Source organism: Malus domestica, chromosome 05, assembly GCF_042453785.1.
Source record: "Malus domestica chromosome 05, GDT2T_hap1".
Lineage (NCBI taxonomy): Eukaryota > Viridiplantae > Streptophyta > Magnoliopsida > Rosales > Rosaceae > Malus > Malus domestica.
The window spans coordinates 6831336-6859267 of NC_091665.1; the positions used below are offsets into that span (position 1 = coordinate 6831336).

The 27932-nt window shown below is 38.0% G+C and overlaps 3 protein-coding genes across 5 annotated transcripts; 2 read left to right on the forward strand and 1 right to left on the reverse strand.

Annotated features, from left to right (window-relative positions):
* Window positions 1–1233: 1233 nt before the first annotated feature.
* On the forward strand, window positions 1234–11182 carry LOC103443900 (putative 1-phosphatidylinositol-3-phosphate 5-kinase FAB1D). Of its 2 annotated transcripts, none has more exons than XM_029098049.2 (12): window positions 1234–1499; window positions 2398–2686; window positions 2778–3485; window positions 4115–4259; window positions 4334–4669; window positions 5261–6100; window positions 6779–7113; window positions 7510–7636; window positions 7785–7940; window positions 8496–9872; window positions 9943–10209; window positions 10458–11182. In XM_029098049.2, the coding sequence occupies exons 3-12, from the start codon at window positions 2797–2799 to the stop codon at window positions 10800–10802; spliced, it is 4617 nt and encodes a 1538-aa protein (XP_028953882.2). In that variant the 5' UTR covers window positions 1234–1499; window positions 2398–2686; window positions 2778–2796; the 3' UTR covers window positions 10803–11182. The 2 variants fall into 2 exon arrangements, with proteins under 2 accessions (XP_028953882.2, XP_008381023.3); XM_008382801.4 differs by having other exon boundaries at window positions 1237–1499; window positions 2472–2686.
* A 1532-nt stretch (window positions 11183–12714) lies between these two features.
* LOC139196360 (uncharacterized) lies at window positions 12715–27692 on the reverse strand. Of its 2 annotated transcripts, none has more exons than XM_070822165.1 (6): window positions 27542–27692; window positions 26966–27015; window positions 14388–16031; window positions 14171–14301; window positions 14028–14103; window positions 12715–13944 (listed from the first exon to the last, which is right to left on the reverse strand). In XM_070822165.1, the coding sequence occupies exons 3-6, from the start codon at window positions 16018–16020 to the stop codon at window positions 12782–12784; spliced, it is 3003 nt and encodes a 1000-aa protein (XP_070678266.1). In that variant the 5' UTR covers window positions 16021–16031; window positions 26966–27015; window positions 27542–27692; the 3' UTR covers window positions 12715–12781. The 2 variants fall into 2 exon arrangements, with proteins under 2 accessions (XP_070678266.1, XP_070678267.1); XM_070822166.1 differs by having other exon boundaries at window positions 26966–27006; window positions 27542–27685.
* On the forward strand, window positions 19407–26381 carry LOC139196027 (uncharacterized). The gene is made up of 3 exons (XM_070821688.1): window positions 19407–20847; window positions 25308–25374; window positions 26182–26381. The coding sequence occupies exons 1-3, from the start codon at window positions 19407–19409 to the stop codon at window positions 26186–26188; spliced, it is 1515 nt and encodes a 504-aa protein (XP_070677789.1). The 3' UTR covers window positions 26189–26381.
* Window positions 27693–27932: the final 240 nt, after the last annotated feature.

The following is a 27932-nucleotide window of genomic DNA, read 5'->3' on the forward strand; positions in this document are numbered from 1 at the left end:
ATGTGATTTTGACCCTATTTGTGTAGACGATAAAAATCCTATCATCACTAACAGTAAAAACATAACCGTTTGAGGACATGCCTTGTCTTGGTGTGATAAGTTACATGTGTCAGCATAACAACAAGATAAGCATCATTTCAAGGATTAGGGAAAGGATCCGCTCGGAATGTATAGGGATGACCCCAAATCCATAGTAAGGTAAAAAAAATTTCATGCCAATCCAGTGCCGGCAGATAACGCAGTGTTGAATCTTATCAATATATAGACAACGAAGAAGATGTCTTGCCTTATGCATTGAGTTAAGTGCAACAAAGAGTTGAGAAGATGGGAGGGGAAGATTAGAGGAAAGGGTAGAGGAGATGGGAGGGAAGGGGGAGGAATAGAGAGAAAAAGGAAAGGGGGTAGCGAGCTGCTGTCGACCCCAAGCAAGAGAAAAGGGCGGTGATTGAGAATCAGGTCTAGGGTTTGTACTCAATGAGTTATGTCAAATCCTATATTTATTTTAATCATATAAATTTTTAATTCAAAGCATCATAATTCTACACTTACACACCAATTAAGTATGGGATGATCTCAGTGATTGTTTCACAACTGACTTTCACATATATTTCATGTTCGGAGTGGGATTATTGAGCACAAACAAAAGCAGCAGTCGGTTCCCCAAATGCTACACAAACCGCAAGTCCCGGTAAAAAAAAATCATCTCAATACAGAGTTCTTGCATTCTGAATTCAATCAATATGGCGACAATCAATTCTTCATATGGTTGCCTTTAAATGGATTAGGTTGTCATGTCATTCAAACTCAATATAAATTGTAGTTCCAACTCCAACCGACTAAAATCAGCCGACATGAACCAAAGACAAATCTAAACAGTGAAGTTGACAATTCTGAGTAACACTAACCGAACACGAAATTGAAAAATTCGCACAATGATTACTTTGTAAAATGCCTGAAACTTAATCTCTAAAATCGAACCACTTGAACCAGTTCTGAAATAAAATTTGACGGATTAAAATATCATCTCTATGATACCGTTTACTTACATTCATAAAGAAATATCATTAGACGGTGACATCATGTATTTTCTTATTATATATGGACGATGGGGTATCATTTTGTAATAAAAGTTGAAAAAGTAAAAAAGAATTCTTTTACAGCTAGTAAGCACTTTTGCATGGACCCCACTTGTAGGAAATTCAATTCAATTCCTTCCTTTTCTTTTCTTTTCTCCTTCACAATCCATTCTTTGACAATCCCCCCTTTTTCCTCTCTCCATATTTTACGGCTCCAGTCCGAGTCTCTCTTCTCCGCGTCTGACAGACTCTCTCTGTGGACTCTCACCACCACCACCACCAACTTCTTCACTCCCTTCTACAATTCTTTGCTTTCGATTTCTGCTTTTCAAATACACGCCTAATAGTATAATACTCTGGCGTCTGGGATCGTATGGATGTCGCAGCAGACAGCCATCTTTGTTCCTTCCGATTGCTTTAACAGTAAGTAATCAATTTATTCCTTCATTTTTCGTTTTCTTGTTTAATTATTTGAGCGCTGAAAATGGTAGGTTTTTTTTATTAATAAATAGTTTATTTCTTTATTTTGTATGTGTAATAATCTTGTCCAGTTGTCGAATATCTTGGTGATTTTAATTTTGGAAACATGAGATTTTGATTGATGATTTTATTTAGTGGATCACTTTTTTTCACTTCAAATTCTTTGTTGGGTTTGTGGGGCTTTTCTCTGATTTTTGCATATCAATTTTCTGAATCAGTTTTTTCGTATGATTTATTCATAATCTGTTCTCTTGGTGAAGGCTGGAATTCATTCAAGAATTGGGCATTTATCTTCACTTGTTGCTTCTTCTTTTTTTATTTATTTTTGCATCTTTTATTTTAATTTTTTTATTTTTTACAGAAACAAACCTAATTTTTGGTTTCGGTTTAATGTAAAAATATTTAGGAAGATTTGTGCGTTTTCCGTTTGAATATTCATTTTATTTAGTACCATGTGGTTATTTGATGACCAAATTTTAATCTTGACTTGGTTTATTTGGACTTTCATATTATTTGGACTGGTTGTTCAACCTTCTTCTCTTTTTTTTTTTTTTTTCACTGGGTGATGTAAGTATGTGTGCATGTTCATCACCTTGTTTTGTTGTAGTATAATCTGATTATGAATCGATTTGTATTGATCCTTGTAACTAGAATTCGTGTTTAGAAATATCAGATAACCATAAAAGAATCCTGGTTTCTTAAACTTTTAATGGTCAATCTTTAAAGTGTTTAGACTGTTAGCAGGCTGTTAAACATAGATTTTCAACAAGCGAAGATACGATTGGTAACTGGTTTTCCTGTTTTTCCTTGTATTATTGTTAATTTTGTTTGAACCAAATAGGTGACTAATTAGAAGTCCGTTTTCGGTTTCCTTTTGGAATTGGGTGTGTGGTATGTGTCACTACTGTGGTGCAGTGACACAGTCCAAGGAAAAGAAGATCAAACAGGAGAATTTGAAATCATTACCATTAGGTACAGGATGCCCCAGTCAGTATTGCAAATTTTGTGCGTAGAAACAGGAGCGAGAATCTATCAAGCAGGGTAATGCAATTTTATATACAATGCCAATGATCAGTCCAGCAACTTCCTTGTCAAGCAGTGACAGTTGTGTACCTAGCTGCATGCAATAGGTATGTACCCTCCTTTTAAAATTTGTTTCTGGTTACAGTGATCTTTCCAAAGTACTTTGCATGACCAATATTTTACTTTAATTTCCTTTAGGGGTATTCAAGAGGAAAACATGACAGGCAGTTCTCAAGAGGATCTCATTTGTCGGTCTAATGGGAGATTACAACACTCAAGCATTGGACATCCAGTAAATGGACTTGATAGATCAAAAAAACAGAGGCAAATCAACCTGAGCGAAAGTAGTTGTGGCAGTGATGTGTATACAGTAAGAGATGTTCAGATTATGCAGACAAGCGATGACCATGAAGCAAAAGGTAATGTTAATGCAAACACTGGTTCATATAGTGATGGAATTGAGAACTCAAATTCTTTCGAAGATGATACAAATGCTGAGATATGGGAACCCCCTGAACCTGATGATCCAGAGGATGACATGGAGGGTAGTGTTGCTTTCAATGATGATGATGAAGAGGAATGTGGTGATGGCATGAAATGGGGTAAACCGAGTTCTTTGAGTCATTATAGAGATGAAGGAAGTGGGATTTATAGGTTTAAAGAGGAAAAACAAAGAGCAATGGAAGCAGTGATTAATGGAAAGTTTAAAGCCCTGATCAGTCAGCTACTTAAATCCGTGGGTGTTGCATCTTTGGGGGAGGGTGGTGAAAGTTGGGTGGACATTATTGCTTCTTTGTCATGGGAAGCTGCTTCATTTTTAAAACCTGATGCTGTTGTTGGTAAAGCAATGGATCCAGATGGCTACGTGAAAGTAAAATGCATCGCAACTGGTGTTCGCAGCCAAAGGTGACAGTAATAAACAACTGGTTTTCTTTTACGTTTCAGTTTTTAATTGTTAATTATCTTCATCTTTTTTTTTATTTATTTATTTTTTAAATTTAGGTATTTTTATCTTTGTCGATATCTTTATATTCATTGAAAGCATCATGACTGCATGTTTTGGATTTTTTTTCTTTAGAAAATTGCTGTTGCTAAATTTTTAAATGCAACCTGAGCTTCTTTGTTTTTTTTCTCTCTCAAAGTTATATGAGGTTGAAGAGTCAGCTATTTCGACTTCATCTACAACTACAACTTATAATCTTTATAAAAAAATAAAATAAAACTTATTTCTCCTTGAATAAATAAAAAATGTTGCATCTTGTTCCTCCTTTCCATTACAGAATTCCTGAAAAAGATAATTAAATTTTTGCCTTCTAACTCATTAGATGTATTTTTTAATATAGGGAATGCTTGCCTGGTTGGTTGTTTAGAATCACCACCCAAAATTTCTATTGTTTCATTTTATCGATTTTTAAGACTTTTGAGATGCAATTCAACAGTGTAATAATCACCTCAATATTAATTTTAGTTAGCACATTCTGAGAATACTTGTCATCTGGGAAGATGAAAATGTAAATGTGTGTATGCCACTGCAGTCAACTAGTGAAAGGTTTGGTCTTCAAAAGGCATGCTGCACACAAGCATATGTCGACCAAGTACAAGAACCCAAGGTTTTTGCTAATCAAGGGAATACTTGGTCAGTCTTCAAGTGGATTGTCATCCTTTGATTCAATGGAACAGGTAACTGGATAATAATTCAGTCATTATATCAGGGCAGTAAACAATTACGTGTTCTCATATTTTCTTGCTAACAGGAAAAAGGTTATCTGAAGTTTGTCATCGAAATGTTAGAACTGTGCCATCCAGATGTGATTTTAGTGGAAAAAACTGTTTCTCGTGATATTCAAGAGTCTATTCTTGACAAAGGAATGACACTGATCTTTGACATGAAGCTCCATCGCCTAGAGAGAGTTGCTCGTTGTACTGGATCACCAATTTTGTCATCAGATACAATGACGAGCGAAAAGCTAAAAAAGTGCGACTCTTTTCACATTGAAAAATTTAAAGAGGAACATGCTGGAGGTGGAGGAAAGGTCCCAAGTAAAACATTAATGTTTATTGAGGGCTGTCCTACACGCCTTGGCTGTACGGTTAGTGAATAATCCACCCCATTTTAGTCTGATATTTGCATGATCTATACACACATGTTCCAGTGTTGAATACTTTAATGACACTCCAAAGTCCTTTTGAATATGAATTTTCCGTATAATATTTGATTCTTACATGTTGCATTGTTCTTTCTGTAACATTTACGTTCAAATAGCTTAAGCTTAACTTAAATAATTGCATCTTATTTTTTCACACTTATTATTAAAAATAGTGCCATACTGGGAACTACTGCTCAAAGAAGGAGCTGCTGTATTTCCAGAAAATATTTATCTCATCTCAAGTTATATTTACTTAGTCAATGTCTTTTTTAATCTACAATTTCAGAGCCCTACAACTTCTTTAATTCACTCAATGTGCCTTCCTTCTCCATCATTTTTATTGAGTCATAACTTTAAATTTGAACTGCCTAGGTTCAGACCACTCTTTTTTCATTGGACTTCTTGAACATTCTTTTGTGATCTGACACTAGCAAACATATGATAAGCATTTTGTCAAATTTGATAAGAGAATGAAAACTTTTGTAGACTGCTTAGCATCTCATATGAATAACTGTGCTTGAATTGACCCTACAGGTTTTGTTGAAAGGAGCACAGAGTGATGAATTGAAGAAGGTCAAGTGTGTAGTGCAGTGTGCAGTTATTCTGGCGTATCATTTAATTCATGAGACTGCTTTCCTTGTTGACCAGAGAGCAATGTTCTCTACACTTCCATTTGCTGATGTAGAAACTGATTTGTCCACTGATAAAGAAACCCTTAATTTAGGATCTATTAACCCATGTGTTCATCAGAATACAGAGACTAATGCTGAAACTGGGTCTGATACAGTTGATATTCCCAGTTCCAATGGATTTAATGAAGGATGTTCCCACGATTCTACCTTGGAATTTGAAGGCCGTTCCACTTCCGATGCATCTTACAACCCTGCTGTACTTCCTGGCTTCTCGTCCATTTCAGCATCATTAAGGAAAGTTATAGGGGAGAATTTTCCTCAAGCATCTTCTTCTTATCAGTCTCTTTCTTCATACTTTGGATTCAGTGGAAGAGAACTGAATGACCCGATCACAAGATCTGTTTCTGCTTGTACAACTCCCGAGGCAACTGATCATTGTGATGTTGAAGATAAAGGTAGTTTCCACGAAGAGAGATCACTTAATGGGCATAATCAGACTTCATTTACATGCTCGGAAGCGTCTCTTGAGGTGAAAGAAAATGGTGGAAATAGTGAAGATCAAATGAAAAGTAAGAACCAAATCAGCACTGTGTTGGATTCTCAGAGTATTTTGGTTTTGATGTCTAGCCAAAATGCTTTAAGAGGCACTGTTTGTGAGCAGAGCCATTTTTCTCATATCATGTTCTACAAGAATTTCGATATCCCCATCGGAAAGTTTCTTCAAGATAATTTACTCAATCAGGTTGCACATATCTCTAACCTTAGGCATTTTACTGACATTTACTTGTTGCATGGTATGTCGTAAATGGTTAGGTCCAATGTGTTATTATGTATGGGTTAGGATCCGGGGACACACATTTTGACACATGTTTTTGTGGCTCCCATGTAACTTTTTTCAAGGATCTGAACCGTCTATATTTCAATGAATCATTCATTGATCATCCTTGCAAAAATTGGACAAATCCAAAACCATTAAGCTCATTTGTAGTGAAGAGGATGGACGAATACGGTTCTACAAAGAACACTAAATTAATCCAATGGTCATATGTGTTTCGGATTTGGGTGCTTTTTAGTAGTCATGATCTTTGAGGTAAGACATAAAAGATAGACGGTTGGATCGTTGAATACATTACGGAGTGGGCCCCACAAAAAATGTGTCAAAATGTGTCATAGAGGTGTGTCGCCGGATCCTAACCCATTATGTATATATGTTTTCTGGAATGTTTCAGTGTTATCTGCTGAAGGCTGCTATTTTGAGTTTTATTAAATACTGTACCTAATGTTTTCAGTCATTCAAGTACTGACTATCAGTTCCTCCTTTACATTAAGGATTTGATTTTTTTTTTCAAACTTAAAAAAAAAAAAAAAAAAAAAAAAAGGATTTTTGAAGATGGGACTGAATGAAACTTGTATCCTGCAGCAAAGCCAGTGCACATCATGTGGTGAACTTCCAGAAGCTCACTTCTACTATTATGCACATCGTAACAAGCAGCTTACTATCCGAGTTAAACGGCTCCCTGGAGAAGTGCATTTGCCTGGTGAAGCAGAAGGGAAACTTTGGATGTGGAGTCGATGTGGTAAATGTAAATCTAGGAATGGAATCTCAAAGTGTACAAAAAGAGTATTGATTTCCACTTCTGCTCGTTGTCTATCATTTGGAAATTTCCTGGAGCTCAATTTCTCGAACCCATCTTTGTCTAATTTATTTTCTAGCTGCGGCCATTCTTTGCAGAAGGACTTTCTCTACTTCTTTGGGTATAAATTTATTCGCTCTCATCTAGTGGTACTTTTTGCTTATATCAGCGGTTACTTTAAGTGTATTTTCAAACCTTCTAGTTTATGAAAGGATTTCCATTCAATTACATGGGGAAATCTACTTAGGATTATGCACTATGGGAGGTTGCGTTTGGCACTTATCTGGTGCATGGGAAGACATTTCCTAGGTTAAAAAGCATTTTGATGCTGTGCTACATTCTGTTTTTATGGTTATTTTAATTTTTAGAATAAAATCATGGGAAAAAGTTGCATATTCTTTTGGATTGGATCTGTTAGTATATTTTGGTGTATCTACTTTTATATTAAGTCTGCAAGCAAGCAACTGTACACTTTTATTTTTTTATCCTTATTATGTTATTTTTGGACACTCTGCAGATTAGGCCCTATGGTTGCTCTGTTCAAGTATTCCCCCGTCACGACTTATACTGTTTCTGTGCCTCCTCTGAAGCTTCCGTTCAGCAGTTCAATTAGACAAGACTGGCTTATGAAAGAAACTCAGAATGTATATTTATTTTCTGATTTTTGCTTGCTTCTTTGATTTCTGATGATTCATTATTATGTCATATGCCTATGGCAGAAACATTAGCCTTCTCTTACCTAACCTTTTCCTATTTCCTTGCACTGGATGTGACCTTTTTGTTTCAATCCAGGTGTACATGAAATTGATTTACTTGTTCAAAGAGGTTGCCAACTCTTTAGAGAAGATGAGATCTCAGTTTGATGGGTTGACTTTGAAACTTCGAGGCTCATTTAAAGAATTTTCTGACATCGAAGAGATGCTAAAGCAAGAAAAATCTGAGTTCGAGGTCACCTTTCTCTATACATTTTTTTGTCCTGTTAATTTTGTGGCATGTATTGCAGAAAGGCTTTGTTGTTGTTGTATTGCAGAAAGGATTGCTTGGTAGTCTTTGTTTGAATGTGAATGCATTTGTTACAGTATGTTGTCAACATTGCCCATACTTCTGTAATGGCTTTTGTGATCTGTGAAAAAGGTTGTATTGCTCGAGTGTTCTTTATTATTTCCATAATAATTGCCTAATTTGTTTGTGTACGGACATTTGGTCTGGATCTTCTCATTTGTATGTAGGATGACATTCTTGTACAGATTTGTTGTCCTTTTAAAAAATTATTACTTTTCAGATGCATTGAATTCATTTTGTTATTTGTTTTAAACTGAACTTTTACGATTTCCTTTTTAAACATTTAAGAATGATGTTATGAAGGATGTGAGCTTTGTCTGCTTATAAATCTTTAGTTCATGAACTTCTTTAGTTCACAAATTTTTTTTGTTCTCGGTAGTAAATTCAATTGTAGGAAATTTGCTTTTCATCCTTTTCACCGGATCCTAATTACAAAAACAGGTAGTGCTCAAGAATGCTGTTACCAAGACTGAGAACTTGGACCAGGCTGCCTACAAACTACTTAGCTTGAACAGAGTACTGTGGGAACTGCTCCTTGAAGCATGCATTTGGGAACAGCGCTTGCATTCATTACTGTCACTAGATCCTATGATGATCCATTCTAGAGCTTCTGAGAAGGTAGAGCCAGAAAAAGTTGATTCGGATATTGGTATCAAATTAGAAGTCAAATTGGATACAGCTGCAGATGCTGATGGATCTCCAATAGAAGACATTCCAATTGAAGGTCCTGTTCAAGAATCTAATGGAGCTGATCCAGTTGATGTGTCCGATTTGGCTGAGGGTTTCAAAACTCCGAATGTGGATGGTTCAAGCCCAAAACGGTTGGCCAGGCAGGGGTCCAATCTGAGAAATGGCTCCAGCTATGATCATTGTGAGAATGATCAGCTAGCAGAAAATGTGGATTGTGGTGCTTTTGCTGATTCAAATCTATCAATGAAAGGTACTTATTACCGTTCACTATCATTCGACTTGGAAGGTTCACATGACTGGTTTTGGGCACCGTTCTCCGAAATTCGTCAAGTTGGCGTGAGAGATCTACAGAGAGTGTTCTTTTCAAAGTTTGAAACAATTAGTAGCTATACTGCAGAGCACTTACCCACAGCGTATCAGCTGATCACGGAAGAAGGGAAAATGCTGCACATTCCTCTTGGAACTGATAATCATATTGTGTCAGACTATGAAGGAGAACTGTCGAGTATGATTGCTTGTGCACTGGCCATATTGAAAGATCTACCTTTACAAACAGAGGTTGTTGCTGACGATGGCAAGGGAGAGAGTGGAGTTGCTGCGAGAACATTTGAGCATTTACACAGTCTGACTCGACTTCCCACTAATACTACCCTGCATTGGTCTTCAAATGGTTCGTTAGATTTAGACTCTGTCCATAATATGGCAAGCATTTCTTCAGATGAGTCGCGCTTCTCCAGTTTTGATGGGTTGAATTTGTTGGATTCTCTGGTTTCGCCTGGAACTGTTAACCCAGTAGTCCCTGTTGGAGTTTCAAAATCACTTGGCAAGGATAAATATACTGTAATATGTCCATATGCCAATCAATTTCGTGATCTCCGCAATCGATGCTTCCAATCTGAAGTTGATTATATTGCTTCCCTTAGCCGTTGCAGAAACTGGGATGCTAAAGGTGGGAAGAGCAAATCCTTTTTTGCCAAAACACTTGATGACAGGTTGATAATTAAAGAAATCAAGAAGACAGAATTTGAGTCATTTATGAAGTTTTCTGATGAGTATTTCAAGCACATAAAGCTTTCTTTTGACAATGGGAATCAAACATGCCTTGCGAAAGTTCTTGGGATTTATCAGGTTTGTAGCATTTGATTTTCTTTCCATTGGTGGATTGTTTCTTTCTGCGTACTAAAATTTTTCTATGTAGGTGATTGTGAGACAGACAAAAAGTGGGAAAGAGATGAGGCATGATCTGATGGTCATGGAGAATCTTACCTTTGGTCGGAACATCACTCGCCAGTATGATCTGAAAGGTGCTCTACATGCTCGATTCAATTCTGCTACTGATGGTTCCGGAGAGGTTCTTTTGGATCAGAACTTTGTCAATGACATGAACTCATCTCCACTGTATGTTAGTAACAAAGCAAAGCGTATATTGCAGCGGGCTGTGTGGAATGACACAACTTTCCTCAATGTGAGTTGCACATATTTCACTCCATATTGTATGTAGTTCCGGATCTTATGATATTCCTTTAATAACGGCAGAGGATATTACTGGTCCTACCCTATCTAGAAGGGGTATCTTCTGTTCTATGATAATTTTTTTAATTCTACATTTAATTTTCTTCCACCCGGTTTATTGTTCATTGGCTGCAATTCTATTCTAATTCTATTATAACCTCCGCCCATAAACTGATATGGTTTTGTTCTTAAATTTTTCAGTCAATCAATGTCATGGATTATTCATTGCTTGTGGGAGTAGATACTGAACGCCGTGAGCTTGTATGTGGCATTATTGATTATCTTAGGCAGTATACATGGGACAAGCAACTAGAGACATGGGTGAAGTCTTCACTTGTGCCAAAAAATGTCTTGCCGACTGTCATCTCTCCAAAAGAGTACAAGAGGCGATTCAGAAAGTTCATGTCTAAGCATTTCTTGAGCGTCCCTGATGATTGGTGCTCACCAGAATCCTCTGACCCTTGTCACCAATGTGCTGTTGGAAATGATGATTCATCTCATTCAAAATCCCATAGGAAAGGCGGATTAAACAATTTGTCAGCCTAAGCCAGCCTTTTATCCGGTATCATCATTTTTCTTTTCTCCATCGACATATATCAATGCTGCTCCTTTTGACAGCTTTATTACTGTAAATAGTTCATCGTCCAGTTCTGCCCTGTTATTGTGCGATTTTTGGCAAATTTCTGGGGATGGTTTCAGACCTTTTGGTCACAATATTCAGCTAGAAGTATAATTTTTTTTTTTGTAAAGCCTTTTAAGAAGGTATAGAGTTGCGGTGGTTGAAAAGCTGAGAGTAAATTGGAATCAGTGAATCGTAGCCATTATTGTTGTTGACGACATTGTTTCTAGTACATCTGTAAATGCTACTCGCGGATTTTCAGTGCCGGAAGTGCGCAAAATACAAGCTAGTGACAAATCTTATACAACTTATTGCTCTTACTCGAGTTTTGTTTGTGTTTTCCGATTTCTATTTCTTTCGGCTTGAAGCTAATTTGGTTAAAACCCTGCATTTGGTGTATTAAGTAGATTATGTGTGGGCCTGTTTTGGTCTTTACATACTGCTAAATTGCTAATCCAATAAAATATGGATGTTGGTCAGTTTTGGATATCTAGTTGTGCATGGTTAGTTGGTGACTTATTTGTGCACTCGCTAATCTACTCTATCTACGAGCATCCAAACAACTTTTGCTGGAATCGCATTTCAGAGAGGCAACCCAAAATGGCTTTTTCTGCAAGTAGGTGCTTTTTTTTTTTTTTTTTTTTTTTTGGTCAGGTGAAATTCATTAAATAAAGGCTAATACAAGGTTAGGAAAGTCCGAGACATACCAAAACAACCAAGCAAGCAAGAGTGCAACCAAATAAAATACCAGGGAAAATGCGCAACAGGGGAGCCCATACAACACTAACCCCAATTAAGAGGAGGGGCCGACGGCTGGGAAGAGTTTGTGGGTAAAGACCTTGGCGAGGAAGAGAGAAGATGAGAAATTTTAGAGAGAGTCTTGCTTGTGTTTCAAGTAGGTGCTTATTTAGAAAAAAAAAGACATTTGAAAATGCTTTTTTACAACCCACAAACACTAACCAAAAGTGATTTTTCGTTATTATATCTAAAAACACTTTCATTTCACCAAAAGTGCTTATGATAATGCTTGGCATTGAACTTTAAAAGTGCTTATGGGTTGAAAAAAAAAACAAAATTGAAGTGCTTTATGAAAGAAGCATATGTTATGTGTTTCCTTAATAAAGCAAAACACTTGAATTTATCTTAAAAATTTCGATATACTCCAAATAAAAACACTTTTATTGAAAGTGAATCTGAGCAAATGCTCTTTAGAGAAGCATTTCCAAACGGAGTCGACAAAGAAAACCTTCCAACAGGAAATTCAATACTTAACAAACAGAGAATTGCTTGTCCCCCTCACTTGAACAAAGAATCCTCCCTTTCTGCAGGGCGGTTGTTATAAACTCCCTTCCATCTAAATTGCCTCAGAAGCAATTGCCTCCTTGAGAAACGATGGACAACAACTCCATCATCCAAGACCTCATTGAAAGCACTGAAGAACATGATGACGATCAACATAACGAATCCAATTTCATGTTTGCTATGAATGCAATGGAATGATTTTGTCAAAACTAGGACACAAAACACATACATTGCACTGGACAGACCAAGGAAGAAAATATCGGTGATATCGGAAATATCGGTAGTCCGAAAACACGGAAATATCGATGGAAATATCGGTAAAATATCGATATCGATAAAAATTACATGGAAACCACGGAAATTGTAAGAAAAACTTGGAAATTTTTATTGAAACTTTGTAGGATGTTTATTTAGTCAATTATCTATTAGTTTATCACAAAAAATTGGAAAGAAATGCATTGCATGATGGATTTAACATTATCAAGTTGATTATATAGCGATCTGACAAACATTATGAGTGTAGAAAATATGTAGTAATTAATGAAAGAAGTCTAAACACACCATAATCATTTATATATAATGAATTAGTACAATATTTTACACTTTAGTACCACATAGAGTTCCTATGAGGTTCAAATTTGTCACTATCTTCATCATCTCTATGTGTAGAATGAGTGTATTGTGAAGAGTAGTTATCAAATGATAAATCCCCAAAATAGTTTTGCATGTAATTGTTAATATGCCACCCATATGGATCCGAGATTGGTTGAGGTTGTCCATAAGAAAAATCATTTGAAGATTGAGGCTGGGATTGATTCCATGAGTCGCTCGATTCCATCCCAACAGGAATGGGATATGAAGGGTAGGGAAATGGTTGGTTATGAGTATAACCATAGTTACTACTTCCCAATCCAACAGAGTCTGAAGTTCTAGATAACGAGTCATCTTCTTGACTTGACAAAATCCCTTTGCCTCTTTCTCTGCGAGTATAGTCCTTCCCTATGGCACCAATTCCTGGTCCTCCTGCCCGCCTACTGCCATGGTCATCATCTTGTGTTGTATGCGTGAAGTTTGCCTCACCAGTGAAGGGGCTCATATATCCGGGAGGTGGTGGTCCATAATAGTTTCCATATCCACCACCACTACCTCCAGCTCCACTACCTCCAGCTCCACTACCTCCTTCATCATTCCCACCTCCGGTGGTAGGTGAGTCTCCTGATCTTGTACTAGAGCTATCATTAGTATCAGCACGATGTTGTGGTTGTGTAGGATTGGAAAAATGTGGAATTCCAGTGTTGCTTGGTGTTGGGTGCAAAAGTTCTTCGAAAGAGTCAGCGCTGCTAGATCCCACCTCCTCCTCTAATACTCTTTCTACATTTATCCCTTCATTACGTGCTTCTTTAGCAACTCTGGGAGCTGGGTTGCCTTCATCATCATCTAAATGAAGAGGTCTAATCCATTGAAAAAGTTGGTTACCCTCCGTATCATCATCTTCACCAACAATATCAAACACATCTAGTGGGTCACCACGGTCGACATGATCGATTTCTGCTTCCTTATCTCGAATTTGAAGCTTCATGTTGTAGTAGCAATAAACTAATTTTTCCAAGCTACTATGAGCCAACTTATTTCTTTGCTTTGTGTGTATGAGTGCAAATGTGCTCCAATTTCTTTCACAAGCAGATGAGGAAGCTATTTGTGATAATACTTTTATTGCTAACTTTCTCACAGTTGGTGCATCGGTCCCATACATGATCCACCATTCAGCTACAATGAAAAATAATGTTGATAAGCCTAATAACTCCAACAAATTCTATTATAAACTTATAGTGAAATATGTTTATACTCACTAGGAGACATATTTGTTCGAGCAGCAACTGATGTTGGTTCTCCAAATGTTCTTCTTGCATCTTTAAACCATGTTAGCTGAATACAATAAATTGTGTTAGTTTAATCCAACAAAGTAATTATTATAATTTAAGTAATTGTGTACCTCATTTCCAAATTGGCCAACTGCTGGTGATGCAGGGTCTAATTTAGAGTATACATTATGTACAGCACGTATAAGGTTACCATCATCTCCAACACCGGGTCTGTATTGGTATCGGGGATTCAAATAATATGCTGTTCAAAGAAACACATACTCTAATAAGATAAATAATACTTATGCAACTAAAGAAATGAATTGCAAATTATGACATAATTTATACCTGCTGCATGCAAATCGTGGTATAATGTTTTATACCATCGGTCTTCAATTATTTTTACGACCCACCTTGCACCATGTTTTCTTTCCAATTCATCCTTCACTACACGCATCAACTCATATACTGCCCCCATAGTAGGATACACTTCTGTGTCAACGATCCGTAAAACTTTGTAAAGAGGTTCAAACACTTGACACACATGTTCTGTTTGACTCCAAAAAGCATGATCAAGCACTATACTTTCCACCATACGACCTGTATTTGAGCGGCTGAAATTGTGGTTGGCCCAATCGTCACTAGTGAATAGTTGCTTCAACCCTGCTTTCTTCTTGAGTAGGCTGTTTAATGCAATATAGTTGGTGGCGAATCGAGTGGTAGCTGGACGAATAATTTCTCCTCTGCAAAATTCACGCATCTTTGCCAACAACCAACCGTGATTGTAAATATAATTTGTGATCGTTCTAGCTCTTTTGACCACAGTAGCAACATTCTCTCTCTTCCCCATTGCCTCAAACATAAGATCAATACAATGTGCTGCACATGATGTCCAAAACACATTATGATGCTTCATTAACTTTTTTCCAGCTTTGACAAATGCAGAACCGTTGTCGGTCACGACTTGGACAACATTATGCTCTCCCACCTCCATGATTACATCCCTCAATAATTTGTAAATATACTTGTAATTCTTTATATGGTCTGAAGCATCAACAGACTTCAAAAAAATTGTCTTTCCCTTGGAGTATACCATGAAGTTGATGATAAATAATCTGGTCGGGCCGGTCCATCCGTCACACATGATTGTGCAACCATTAGTTTCCCACTTTGACCTCAACTTGTTAACATACTCGCCAATGTCTTTATACTCCATATCCAAATATTTGTTTCTTATCTCATAGGGAGTGGGAGGTTGTACTCCAACACCGGCCTGTTGACATCCCACTACCATATTTTTGAAATGATGTGATGATGCCTTCGCAGCAGGGACATTTTCATAGATAAAGAACTTGCTAATTAGACGCCCCATTCCCTCCTTCACATTACCTCCCTTGAAATAACTCCAAACACTTTTTTGACGTGCGTTGGATGACTTATATAAACTTGGGGCTATTGGTGGTGTTGGTTGTGATTCTCTAAGACTGCCACCCCGTCTCATTTGTGCACCACCACTTGTCCCGGAACCTTGTCCCCTATTAGGAATTTTATGAAGGTGTTCTCTTTCCCATGCTGACTGTTTGGAGGCACGTAATGCTTGTTTCAAACTGTGTCGTTCTTCAGGTCCCATGTCATCAGCACATTCGTCCTCATCGTCATCATCATCACTGTCAACCGCTTGGCCATAGACTTCTCCCCGTAGCCCAGCTCGAATATTTTCCATTCCTTGTGTCATCTTTTCCTTCTGCTGTTTTTTATTTTTTAATAATGTGCTGATGAATGCCTTCACTTCTGGGGGGACATTATCGCATCGTTGGACATTTTTTGCTGGATCTAATCCACTAAGATGGTACTTAAGTCGTGTCACTCCACCACTCTTCATTACCCGACCACAGTATTTGCAAATTGTGCCATGTTTGTTTCCGTCTATTGGGTCGCCATGTTCCCAAGCTGGATCACGTTTACTAGCTCCACTAGACATCTTAAACGTACCTACATTTATTTTTCATGAAAATTAGACAAAAGAATTAAATAATAAAGTTATTCTACAGAACCTAAATAATAAAGTTATTCTACAGAAGAATACAATATGAAGTAAAGAAAATGATTGTAAAAATTTAAGTAATTAAAAAAATAATATGGAATAATAAAACCTAATATTAATGAATAATAATCCAATTTGATAAAAAAATAATCCTAATATAAATGATGAATAATATTCCTTTTTGATAATAATCCTAATATAAATAATCCTACTATAAATGATGATAATTATGTTTCATGAAAATAATCCTAATATAAAACATAGTGAAGAATAATATTCCTTTTTGATAATAATCCAATTTAATAATAATCCACTTTAATAATAATCCAATTTAATGAATAATCCAATTTGATAATAAAAAAAACCTAATATTAATGAATAATCCAATTTGATAATAAAAAAAAACCTAATATTAATGAATAAAAATGAATAATTCGTTTTTTTTTTTCCTAAGTTTTGGACCTTTTGGTTCAACCCAACCCAACCCAAGTGTGGTTATATTTGAGATTTGGGCCTAAGGTCAAGTTTGGAGACTACATTAAGTGGGCTTTAATGAATAGTCCAATTTGATAATAAGCCAATTTAATGAATAATCCAATTTAATGAATAATAATCCAATTTTATAATAATCTAATTTAATGAATAATAATCCAATTTGATAATAACAAAACCTAATATTAATGAATAATAATCCAATTTGATAAAAAAATAATCCTAATATAAATGATGAATAATATTCCTTTTTGATAATAATCCTAATATAAATAATCCTACTATAAATGATGATAATTATGTTTCATGAAAATAATCCTAATATAAAACATAGTGATGAATAATATTCCTTTTTGATAATAATCCAATTTAATAATAATCCACTTTAATAATAATTCAATTTAATGAATAATCCAATTTGATAATAAAAAAAAACCTAATATTAATGAATAATCCAATTTGATAATAAAAAAAACCTAATATTAATGAATAAAAATGAATAATTCGTTTTTTTTTTTCCTAAGTTTTGGACCTTTTGGTTCATGTCACAGCCCGTCCCGGAGTTACTTTTGGCGGGAATGTGAAATGACAGAATTGCCCTTATTGGACATTAAGGTACGTAGGTACGTAACGTTATTTTGAAAATAGCATTGGTTATTTGGGAGAATGTCATATGGTTGGATGGGATTTTATTGGAAATTGATTTTTGGTATGTATGGTTAGGATGAAATGGAGGGTGTGGATTATTTTGGACCACACATGACCTTCCTCTCTCCCTCTCCTTCCCCTGTGCTTTCCCTGTCTCTGTCTCTCTCTCGACTTCACACCCACACACACATCCATCGTACGGCACACCCCAAACCCTCCAAAAACTCAACGGATCGAGGCAAATAAGGTATGTATCTTCATCGTTTTGATGTCCTGAGTTCATTGGTACTAGTTTTAGGAAGTGAAACCTTCGATTTCACGTAGATCCCGAACCTCCATTTTTGAGGTACTGTTCATGCGAACGTAAAATGTTGTGTTTCAGGAGATTTCAAGCTTGTGGTGAGCTTTAGGAGGTCCTAAGGAAGCTCGGAGACGTTCGTTGGAGAGTTTTGGACGTCGGGATCGTAGGTTTCAAGTTTGGCCGAAATCCTTGGTTTTTGCAAGGTGAGATTTCGTAGTTTTTAGGCCCTAAAACTAGTCCAACGTGATAGTACACTCTTAGGGCTTCAATTTGGTATAAAATTCGAAGAAAATGGGTGAAAAACGAAGGAGAACAGTGGGTTTGAAAATCGGCCGGAGGTTGGCCGGAGTCCGGCCGTCGGAAAACCAGTCCGGCGAGCCTTTGGAAGGGATGACACGTGCGCTGCACGTGCTGCGCGTGGCCAGCGCGTGGACCCGTGCCACGTGTGGCGCGTGGGGGCGCGTGGGGCTTCAAAATTTTTTTCTAAAAATATCCCGACGCTCGTGACGTCGAGTAGGTCGATGTGGTATATTCATATACCAAAATTGAGCATCGTATGAGAAGTTATTTCGAAAAATTGGTGATGTGCTTAAAATTAACGTTTTTATAGTTGTTTCGCATATAGGTGAGACGTATCCCGAGGACGACCGCATCCAGGGACGCCACGGGGGTTACGACCCGTCGACTTATCAGTGAGTGGGCAGTTTTGTTTTCGTATTACCTATATACTACTGTTTTTCCCAGAAAAATGTTTTTATATGAAAATATGTTTTGAACATGCCATGCCTAGAACTATTTAAAAATCATGAATTGGTTTATGAATTATGTGAATTGATAATTGATGCATATATATGTGAATTGGCGCGGAGGACGCACATGTGAGTCTTATTATTATTCAGATGAGTTATTTTATATGAATTGCATTGAAAGCTCATAACCTGCACCCTAGGTGTTAGTGCTTATTTTATTCACCACACCGCACGCTCGCCTTGGATCCAAGTAGGTGGATGTCGTACAGACCATGTGAGGGTTCCGACATGCTAGTCGTATAGATCACTAGGCGTGATTCCGACTAGTGGGTGATCTTAGTTATGCGCGCTGATGAAATGATGAGAGAAGCACTAGAGCATATTTTTACACCTTTCATCGTATAGACTACCTTACGTAGTTCCGAGTGATGTGCAGAGTAGGGCCGTATAGGTCACTGTGGTGACTCCGGCTTAGTGAGATATTGAGCTATTGAATTAATCGTATAGGACCAACTGCAGGGTCTCCGATTGATTCTTTATTTCACCTGATTTATATTTTGATTTATGTCATGGCATGTTTTCTTGAAAATGTTAAAGATTTGAGATTTAAGTATTGAGATTTTATATGGTTATATATTTCTGGAAAAGTATACAGGTTTTTACGGCGAGGGGATATAATTGTTTTAATGAAATGTTTTGGAAAACTAATTTGTTTTACTGACCCACTCATTTTGTTTTGCGCCCCTCCAGGTTCTAGTTTAGCGGTGGTTGGCTCACGAGGTCCTTTCCGGCTTTCTGACAGATTTTGGACATGTAGGACTCACCTGAGGGTGATGTATTCTTATTTTAGTCCTACTTGACTGCAGATAACCTATGCTCTGAACTTATGTGTTTACTTGTAAACTCGTCCAGTTATGTCCGTATGTGGTTATGTTGAGTTTGGTTTGAAATTCTGTTGATTTATGTTGTTGTTATGCTTCCGTGTCGTGCTTATGGTTACGTCACGCCCACGTGACGGCCAGCACACCTGGATCCTCCGGATCAGGGTGTGTCAGTTTGGTATCAGAGCCTAGGTTGCAGTCCTGTAAATTTGTTAATGTCTTAACGATCTTTTGATGTTTTCTGTCAGAATCATGCCGCCTCGTAGAGAGCGTAGGGAGTCCCGCCGTACTTCTGAACCTAATTTCCCAGATATTACTCAATTAGGGGAAGCGATGGCCCAGGCTTTACAGAATGTGATTCGTCCTCCCCCTCCTCCGAGGACACCTCTGGAGACCATGTACAACTTGAAGTTAGATCGGTTTATGGGTAATGAAAGTCATGAGGGGGCAGAGAAATGGCTAGATCATATTGAGAAAACCTTCCAGGTGATGCAGAGTCAGGGGAATCTCCCTGCTAATAGGTGGGTAGAGACCACCACTTGGTTTCTGGGTCGTGAACCAGCAGCATGGTGGATAAATCAGGCTAGGTACATGTCACCTGAGACGGCAGCCGACTGGAAAGTGTTCAAAGAGCATTTTATGAAGAGATTTGTCCCTCCTGAGTATATTGACCGTAAGAAACAGGAATTCACCAGGTTGAAACAGAGAAATATGTCGGCACATGAATATTATAGAAAGTTTACTGATTTGTCTCGTTATGACACTGATACAGCTGGTAATCAGGGAGAGATGCTTCGACGTTTCAAGTTGGGATCTAAGAAGAAGTGGCGTACCTTTGCCAATGCACTCCCCTGCGCTGATTATCATGAGTATTTCGAGATTTTGGTTAGGATGGAGGACTCTGATAATCTTCCGGACAGTGAGGATGATGAGGACAAGAATGAGGGTCAGAAGAAGAATGATAAGGGTAAGGGTATTTCTATTCCTGGACCTCGACAGACTCAGAGTTTTAAGAAGAGTGGAGCGAGTTCGAGTTCTTCTAGTGGGGGATATAGTTTTACTGGCCCGAGGAGAGGTGGTGGAAGATTTTCTGGTGGACCCAGATTTCAGGGTCAGAGGGATGCTGGTGGATCTGGCGCTCCGTGGTGCCGCCGTTGTAACTCCCGTCACCATGGTGAGTGTAGGAGAGGTTCTGGTGCTTGTTTTACGTGTGGGCAGACGGGACATCGGGCTTCTCAGTGCCCCCAGGGTCATCAGAGACCGCAACAGACTAATATGCCACCTCCAGCACCTATTCAGCAGAGTTTTGGACCGGGTGGTTATGGTCAGCCGAGTCGTGGTGGTGCCTACCACTACCAGGGGGATGCTGCTCCGTATGCTCCCGGACCTTATCAGTATTCCCAGAAGCCTTATTCTCAGGCTGGGTATTCCCAGGATTTTGGAGGTTATTCATCTTATTCCTCTATGCCAGCTGGTGGATCGCAGTGGCATCAGGGTGGCCAGCCCCGTCAGGGGGAAGTTGCTACGGGTGGTGCAGGATCATCCAGGCAGCCTAGTCAGCCAGGCCAGGGACGTAATCCTCAGGGACGAGGTAATCAGGGCAATAGAGGCCGAGGTGGACGTCAGCAAGCTCAGGGGCGAGTTAATCATATGTCCCTGCAGGAGGCTCAGAACCATCCAGACTTGATAATGGGTACGTTAAATGTTCTTGGTCATTTTGCTAAGGTTTTGATTGATTGTGGTGCTACGCACTCTGTGATTTCTCATACGTTTGCTCAAATAACCCAACCTCACCCTTCACCTCTAGGATTTGATTTAGAGTTTGCCATGCCTAGAGGAGATAAATGTTATGTGGATAGTGTGTATCTGGGGTGTCCAGTGATGGTTGAGGGCGTGATTATGTCCGCTGATCTTATTCCGTTAGATATTGTGGATTTTGATGTGATTTTAGGGGCCGATTGGTTACACCATAATCGTGCCCATATTGATTGTTATGGTAAATCAGTTACTTTTTATCGTCCTGGATTACCCGAGGTTACTTTTGTGGGCGAGAGAAGTGGGGTGAGACATGGAGTTATTTCTGCCATGAGGGCGAGGAAATTTTTATCGAAGGGTTGTCAGGGATATTTGGCACATGTGGTATTAAATGATGTTACTCCTACTAGTATAGAAGAAGTTGGTGTGGTCAGACATTATCCGGATGTTTTCCCTGATGATTTGCCGGGATTGCCACCAGACAGGGAGGTGGAATTCGCTATTGATTTGTTTCCAGGTACGGACCCTATATCTCTGACTCCTTATAGAATGGCTCCTGCTGAGTTGAGGGAATTGAAAATCCAGTTGCAAGAATTACTTGATAAAGGTTTTATTCAACCTAGTTCTTCACCTTGGGGTGCCCCAGTATTATTTGTGAGGAAGAAGGATGGAACTTTTCGATTGTGTATTGATTATAGACAATTGAACCGGGTAACGATTAAAAACCGTTATCCATTGCCTCGCATTGATGATTTGTTTGATCAGCTGAAAGGTGCGTGTGTATTTTCTAAGATTGATTTGAGATCCGGGTATTATCAATTGAAGATTAAAGAAGATGATGTACCTAAGACGGCTTTCCGAACTCGGTACGGACATTATGAATTTTCGGTTATGTCGTTTGGGTTGACTAATGCACCTGCAGCTTTTATGAGATTAATGAATGAGGTATTCCAGAAATATCTTGATAAATTCGTTATTGTTTTTATTGATGATATTCTGGTATACTCTAAGTCCCAAGCAGATCATATCCGACACCTTAATTTGGTGTTAAGGAAATTAAGGGAGCATCAGTTGTATGCCAAGTTCAGTAAATGTCAGTTTTGGTTGACTGAAGTGGCATTTTTGGGGCATGTTGTATCAGCTCAAGGAATTCAAGTTGATCCTCAAAAGATTGCAGCGGTGGAGAATTGGGAGCAACCTCGAACCGTCACTGAGGTACGAAGTTTTCTTGGGTTAGCAGGTTATTACCGACGGTTCGTTCAGGATTTCTCTATGATTGCTTTACCGTTGACAAAGTTGACCAGGAAGGATGTTAAATTTGAGTGGGATGAGAATTGTGAGCGGAGTTTTCAGCAATTAAAGTATTGCCTCACTCATGCACCGGTGTTGGTACTTCCTGACGATAGCGGTAATTTTGAGATATATAGTGATGCTTCATTGAATGGTTTGGGATGTGTTTTGATGCAGCATAGTAAGGTGATTGCCTATGCTTCTAGGCAGTTGAAAAATCATGAAAGGAACTATCCTACTCACGATCTTGAATTGGCAGCAATTGTTTTTGCTTTGAAAATTTGGAGGCATTATTTGTATGGTGAGAAGTGTAAGATCTTCACTGATCATAAGAGCCTTCAGTACTTATTCACCCAGCATGATCTTAATCTTCGTCAGCGAAGGTGGATGGAATTGCTAAGTGATTATGATTGTTCTATTGAATACCATCCAGGTCGTGCTAATGTAGTAGCGGATGCACTGAGTAGGAAACCTCAAGGTAGACTTAATGCCCTATATGCTAGTCGTGTTCCTCTTCTTGCTGAACTGAGGGCAACTGGAGTAAGATTGGAGTGGGAGAATCAAGGTGGAGCATTTCTTGCTAGTTTTCAAGTCAGGCCAGTTTTGGTGGAGCGTATACTTGCATCTCAAATGGTGGATGAAGAAATTCAGGAGTTGGTTCAGTTAAGAAGTGAAGGGAAAAAGAAAGACCTCAGAATTCGGGAATCAGATGGTATGCTCATGCAAGAAAACAGAATGTATGTTCCGAATAATGAGGAATTGAAGAAGGAAATTCTGGATGAAGCACATTGTTCAGCTTATGCGATGCATCCGGGAGGAACAAAAATGTATCATACCATTCGACCATTTTATTATTGGCCGGGTATGAAAAGAGAAATTGCAGAATATGTGAGTAGGTGTATTATTTGCCAACAAGTGAAAGCAGAAAGGAAAAAGCCCTTTGGGCGAATGCAACCACTTCCCGTTCCCCAGTGGAAATGGGAAAATATAACCATGGATTTCGTGTATAAACTTCCTCGTACACGAAATGGATTTGATGGTATTTGGGTAATTGTGGATCGACTCACCAAATCGGCGCATTTCATTCCTGTGAGGGAGAAATACCCTCTGAATAAATTGGCTAAGTTGTTTATCTCGAAGATTGTCAAGTATCATGGAGTTCCAGTAAATATTATCTCTGATCGAGACCCGAGGTTTACTTCTAAATTTTGGGTGGCTTTTCAGGAAGCTTTGGGTACTCAATTGCTTTATAGCACAACTTATCATCCTCAAACTGATGGGCAATCAGAGAGGACCATTCAAACGTTGGAAGATATGTTGAGATCTTCGGTATTACAATTTGGTGATTCTTGGCATGATCGTCTGGATTTGATGGAGTTTGCTTATAATAACAGTTTTCACTCGAGCATCGGTATGTCACCATTTGAGGCACTTTATGGTAGGACGTGTCGAACGCCATTATGTTGGTCTGAGGTTGGTGAAAGGGTATTAGAAGGCCCAGAGATTGTAGATGAGACTACTCAAAATGTTCAGATAATTAAGTCAAACCTGAAAGCAGCCCAGGATCGACAGAAGAGTTTAGCGGATCGGCATACTACTGATCGAGTGTATGATGTGGGTGATTTGGTATTTTTGAAATTGTCACCTTGGAGAGGTGTGGTACGATTTGGGAAAAGAGGAAAGCTAAGTCCGAGATACATTGGACCTTATGTGATCATTGAAAGAGTTGGTGAAGTTGCCTACCGGTTGGAACTGCCTCCGGAGTTATCTAAGGTCCATAATGTGTTTCACGTCTCTATGCTTCGACATTATATTTCTGATCCTTCTCATGTGATCCCTCCTCAACCGTTAGAGATTAATCCGGATTTGACGTATGATGAGGAACCGGTCACTATATTGGATTGGAAGGACAAGGTTCTAAGGAACAAGACGGTGAGTTTGGTGAAGGTGTTGTGGAGAAATCATTCTGTGGAGGAAGCTACTTGGGAGACGGAAGACCGGATGAGGGAGATGTACCCAAGGTTATTTTATGAGTATTAATTGATTTATTTGGTTATGGGAATTTCGGGGACGAAATTCTATAAGGAGGGGAGATTGTCACAGCCCGTCCCGGAGTTACTTTTGGCGGGAATGTGAAATGACAGAATTGCCCTTATTGGACATTAAGGTACGTAGGTACGTAACGTTATTTTGAAAATAGCATTGGTTATTTGGGAGAATGTCATATGGTTGGATGGGATTTTATTGGAAATTGATTTTTGGTATGTATGGTTAGGATGAAATGGAGGGTGTGGATTATTTTGGACCACACATGACCTTCCTCTCCTTCCCCTGTGCTTTCCCTGTCTCTGTCTCTCTCTCGACTTCACACCCACACACACATCCATCGTACGGCACACCCCAAACCCTCCAAAAACTCAACGGATCGAGGCAAATAAGGTATGTATCTTCATCGTTTTGATGTCCTGAGTTCATTGGTACTAGTTTTAGGAAGTGAAACCTTCGATTTCACGTAGATCCCGAACCTCCATTTTTGAGGTACTGTTCATGCGAACGTAAAATGTTGTGTTTCAGGAGATTTCAAGCTTGTGGTGAGCTTTAGGAGGTCCTAAGGAAGCTCGGAGACGTTCGTTGGAGAGTTTTGGACTTCGGGATCGTAGGTTTCAAGTTTGGCCGAAATCCTTGGTTTTTGCAAGGTGAGATTTCGTAGTTTTTAGGCCCTAAAACTAGTCCAACGTGATAGTACACTCTTAGGGCTTCAATTTGGTATAAATTTCGAAGAAAATGGGTGAAAAACGAAGGAGAACAGTGGGTTTGAAAATCGGCCGGAGGTTGGCCGGAGTCCGGCCGTCGGGAAACCAGTCCGGCGAGCCTTTGGAAGGGATGACACGTGCGCTGCACGTGCTGCGCGTGGCCAGCGCGTGGACCCGTGCCACGTGTGGCGCGTGGGGCTTCAAAAATTTTTTCTAAAAATATCCCGACACTCGTGACGTCGAGTAGGTCGATGTGGTATATTCATATACCAAAATTGAGCATCGTATGAGAAGTTATTTCGAAAAATTGGTGATGTGCTTAAAATTAACGTTTTTATAGTTGTTTCGCATATAGGTGAGACGTATCCCGAGGACGACCGCATCCAGGGACGCCACGGGGGTTACGACCCGTCGACTTATCAGTGAGTGGGCAGTTTTGTTTTCGTATTACCTATATACTACTGTTTTTCCCAGAAAAATGTTTTTATATGAAAATATGTTTTGAACATGCCATGCCTAGAACTATTTAAAAATCATGAATTGGTTTATGAATTATGTGAATTGATAATTGATGCATATATATGTGAATTGGCGCGGAGGACGCACATGTGAGTCTTATTATTATTCAGATGAGTTATTTTATATGAATTGCATTGAAAGCTCATAACCTGCACCCTAGGTGTTAGTGCTTATTTTATTCACCACACCGCACGCTCGCCTTGGATCCAAGTAGGTGGATGTCGTACAGACCATGTGAGGGTTCCGACATGCTAGTCGTATAGATCACTAGGCGTGATTCCGACTAGTGGGTGATCTTAGTTATGCGCGCTGATGAAATGATGAGAGAAGCACTAGAGCGTATTTTTACACCTTTCATCGTATAGACTACCTTACGTAGTTCCGAGTGATGTGCAGAGTAGGGCCGTATAGGTCACTGTGGTGACTCCGGCTTAGTGAGATATTGAGCTATTGAATTAATCGTATAGGACCAACTGCAGGGTCTCCGATTGATTCTTTATTTCACCTGATTTATATTTTGATTTATGTCATGGCATGTTTTCTTGAAAATGTTAAAGATTTGAGATTTAAGTATTGAGATTTTATATGGTTATATATTTCTGGAAAAGTATACAGGTTTTTACGGCGAGGGGATATAATTGTTTTAATGAAATGTTTTGGAAAACTAATTTGTTTTACTGACCCACTCATTTTGTTTTGCGCCCCTCCAGGTTCTAGTTTAGCGGTGGTTGGCTCACGAGGTCCTTTCCGGCTTTCTGATAGATTTTGGACATGTAGGACTCACCTGAGGGTGATGTATTCTTATTTTAGTCCTACTTGACTGCAGATAACCTATGCTCTGAACTTATGTGTTTACTTGTAAACTCGTCCAGTTATGTCCGTATGTGGTTATGTTGAGTTTGGTTTGAAATTCTGTTGATTTATGTTGTTGTTATGCTTCCGTGTCGTGCTTATGGTTACGTCACGCCCACGTGACGGCCAGCACACCTGGATCCTCCGGATCAGGGTGTGTCAGTTCAACCCAACCCAACCCAAGTGTGGTTATGTTTGAGATTTGGGCCTAAGGTCAAGTTTGGAGACTACATTGAGTGGGCTTTAATGAATAGTCCAATTTGATAATAAGCCAATTTAATGAATAATCCAATTTAATGAATAATAATCCAATTTTATAATAATCTAATTTAATGAATAATAATCCAATTTGATAATAAAAAAACCAAATATTAATGAATAATAATCCTATTTGATAATAAAACCTAATATTAATAAAATAATAAATAACATTAAACATATTAAAATTATCGTAGGGAATAATTATACAACATTACTTAATTACTTACAAAAAATTAACAAGTAATTGTTAACATTACTTAACTACTTACAAAAATTAACATGCAAGTATTAATTACTTAAAAAAATTAACATACGAGTCCACACAAATTTATTTGTTGTTGTATAAATTACAATAATATAAATATAAGTTTGTAAACTTACCTTAAATATGGAACCCTTTGTGTTCAAGCTTTGGAATGGATCTGGAATGGCTTTGAAGATGGTAAGGGAAATAAAATAATAAATAACATTAAACATATTAAAATTATCCTAGGGAATAATTATACAACATTACTTAATTACTTAAAAAAAATTAACATGTAATTGTTAACAATACTTAATTACTTACAAAAACTAACATGCAAGTATTAACATTACTTAATTACTTAAAAAAATTAACATGCAATTGTTAACATTACTTAATTACTTACAAAAACTAACATGCAAGTATTAACATTACTTAATTACTTACAAAAACTAACATGCAAGTATTAATTACTTAAAAAAAATTAACATGTAATTGTTAACATTACTTAATTACTTACAAAAACTAACATGCAAGTATTAACATTACTTAATTACTTTAAAAAATTAACATGCAATTGTTAACATTACTTAATTACTTACAAAAACTAACATGCAAGTATTAATTACTTAAAAAATTAACATACGAGTTCACACAAATTTTTTTGTTGTTGTATAAATTATAAGAATATAAATATAAGTTTGTACACTTACTTTAAATATGGAACCCTTTGTGTTTAAGCTTTGGATCTGGAATGACTTTGAAAGGGGTAAGGGAAATAAAATAATCGAAAAGGCTCCTCTGATACTGATACTCCACCTCTTGAAATTTTTTCACAATGACAACTTTGAAAGAATAACACAATAACTCTGAAACTCCACCTTTTAAAACAATATTGGCACACGGTTTTGAATGAAACCACCGTCCATGGTTTGAAAAGACTACAAATTATAATGGTAAAAGCTGCATGAAATTGTCCAAATAATTGTTCGTGTTGTCGAGAATATGGAGTGAGTCATGTGTCCTCCTGACAGGAGGAACCCACACACACACACACAAATGACCACCATTCATGGTCTGAAAAGAATACAAATTATAATTGTC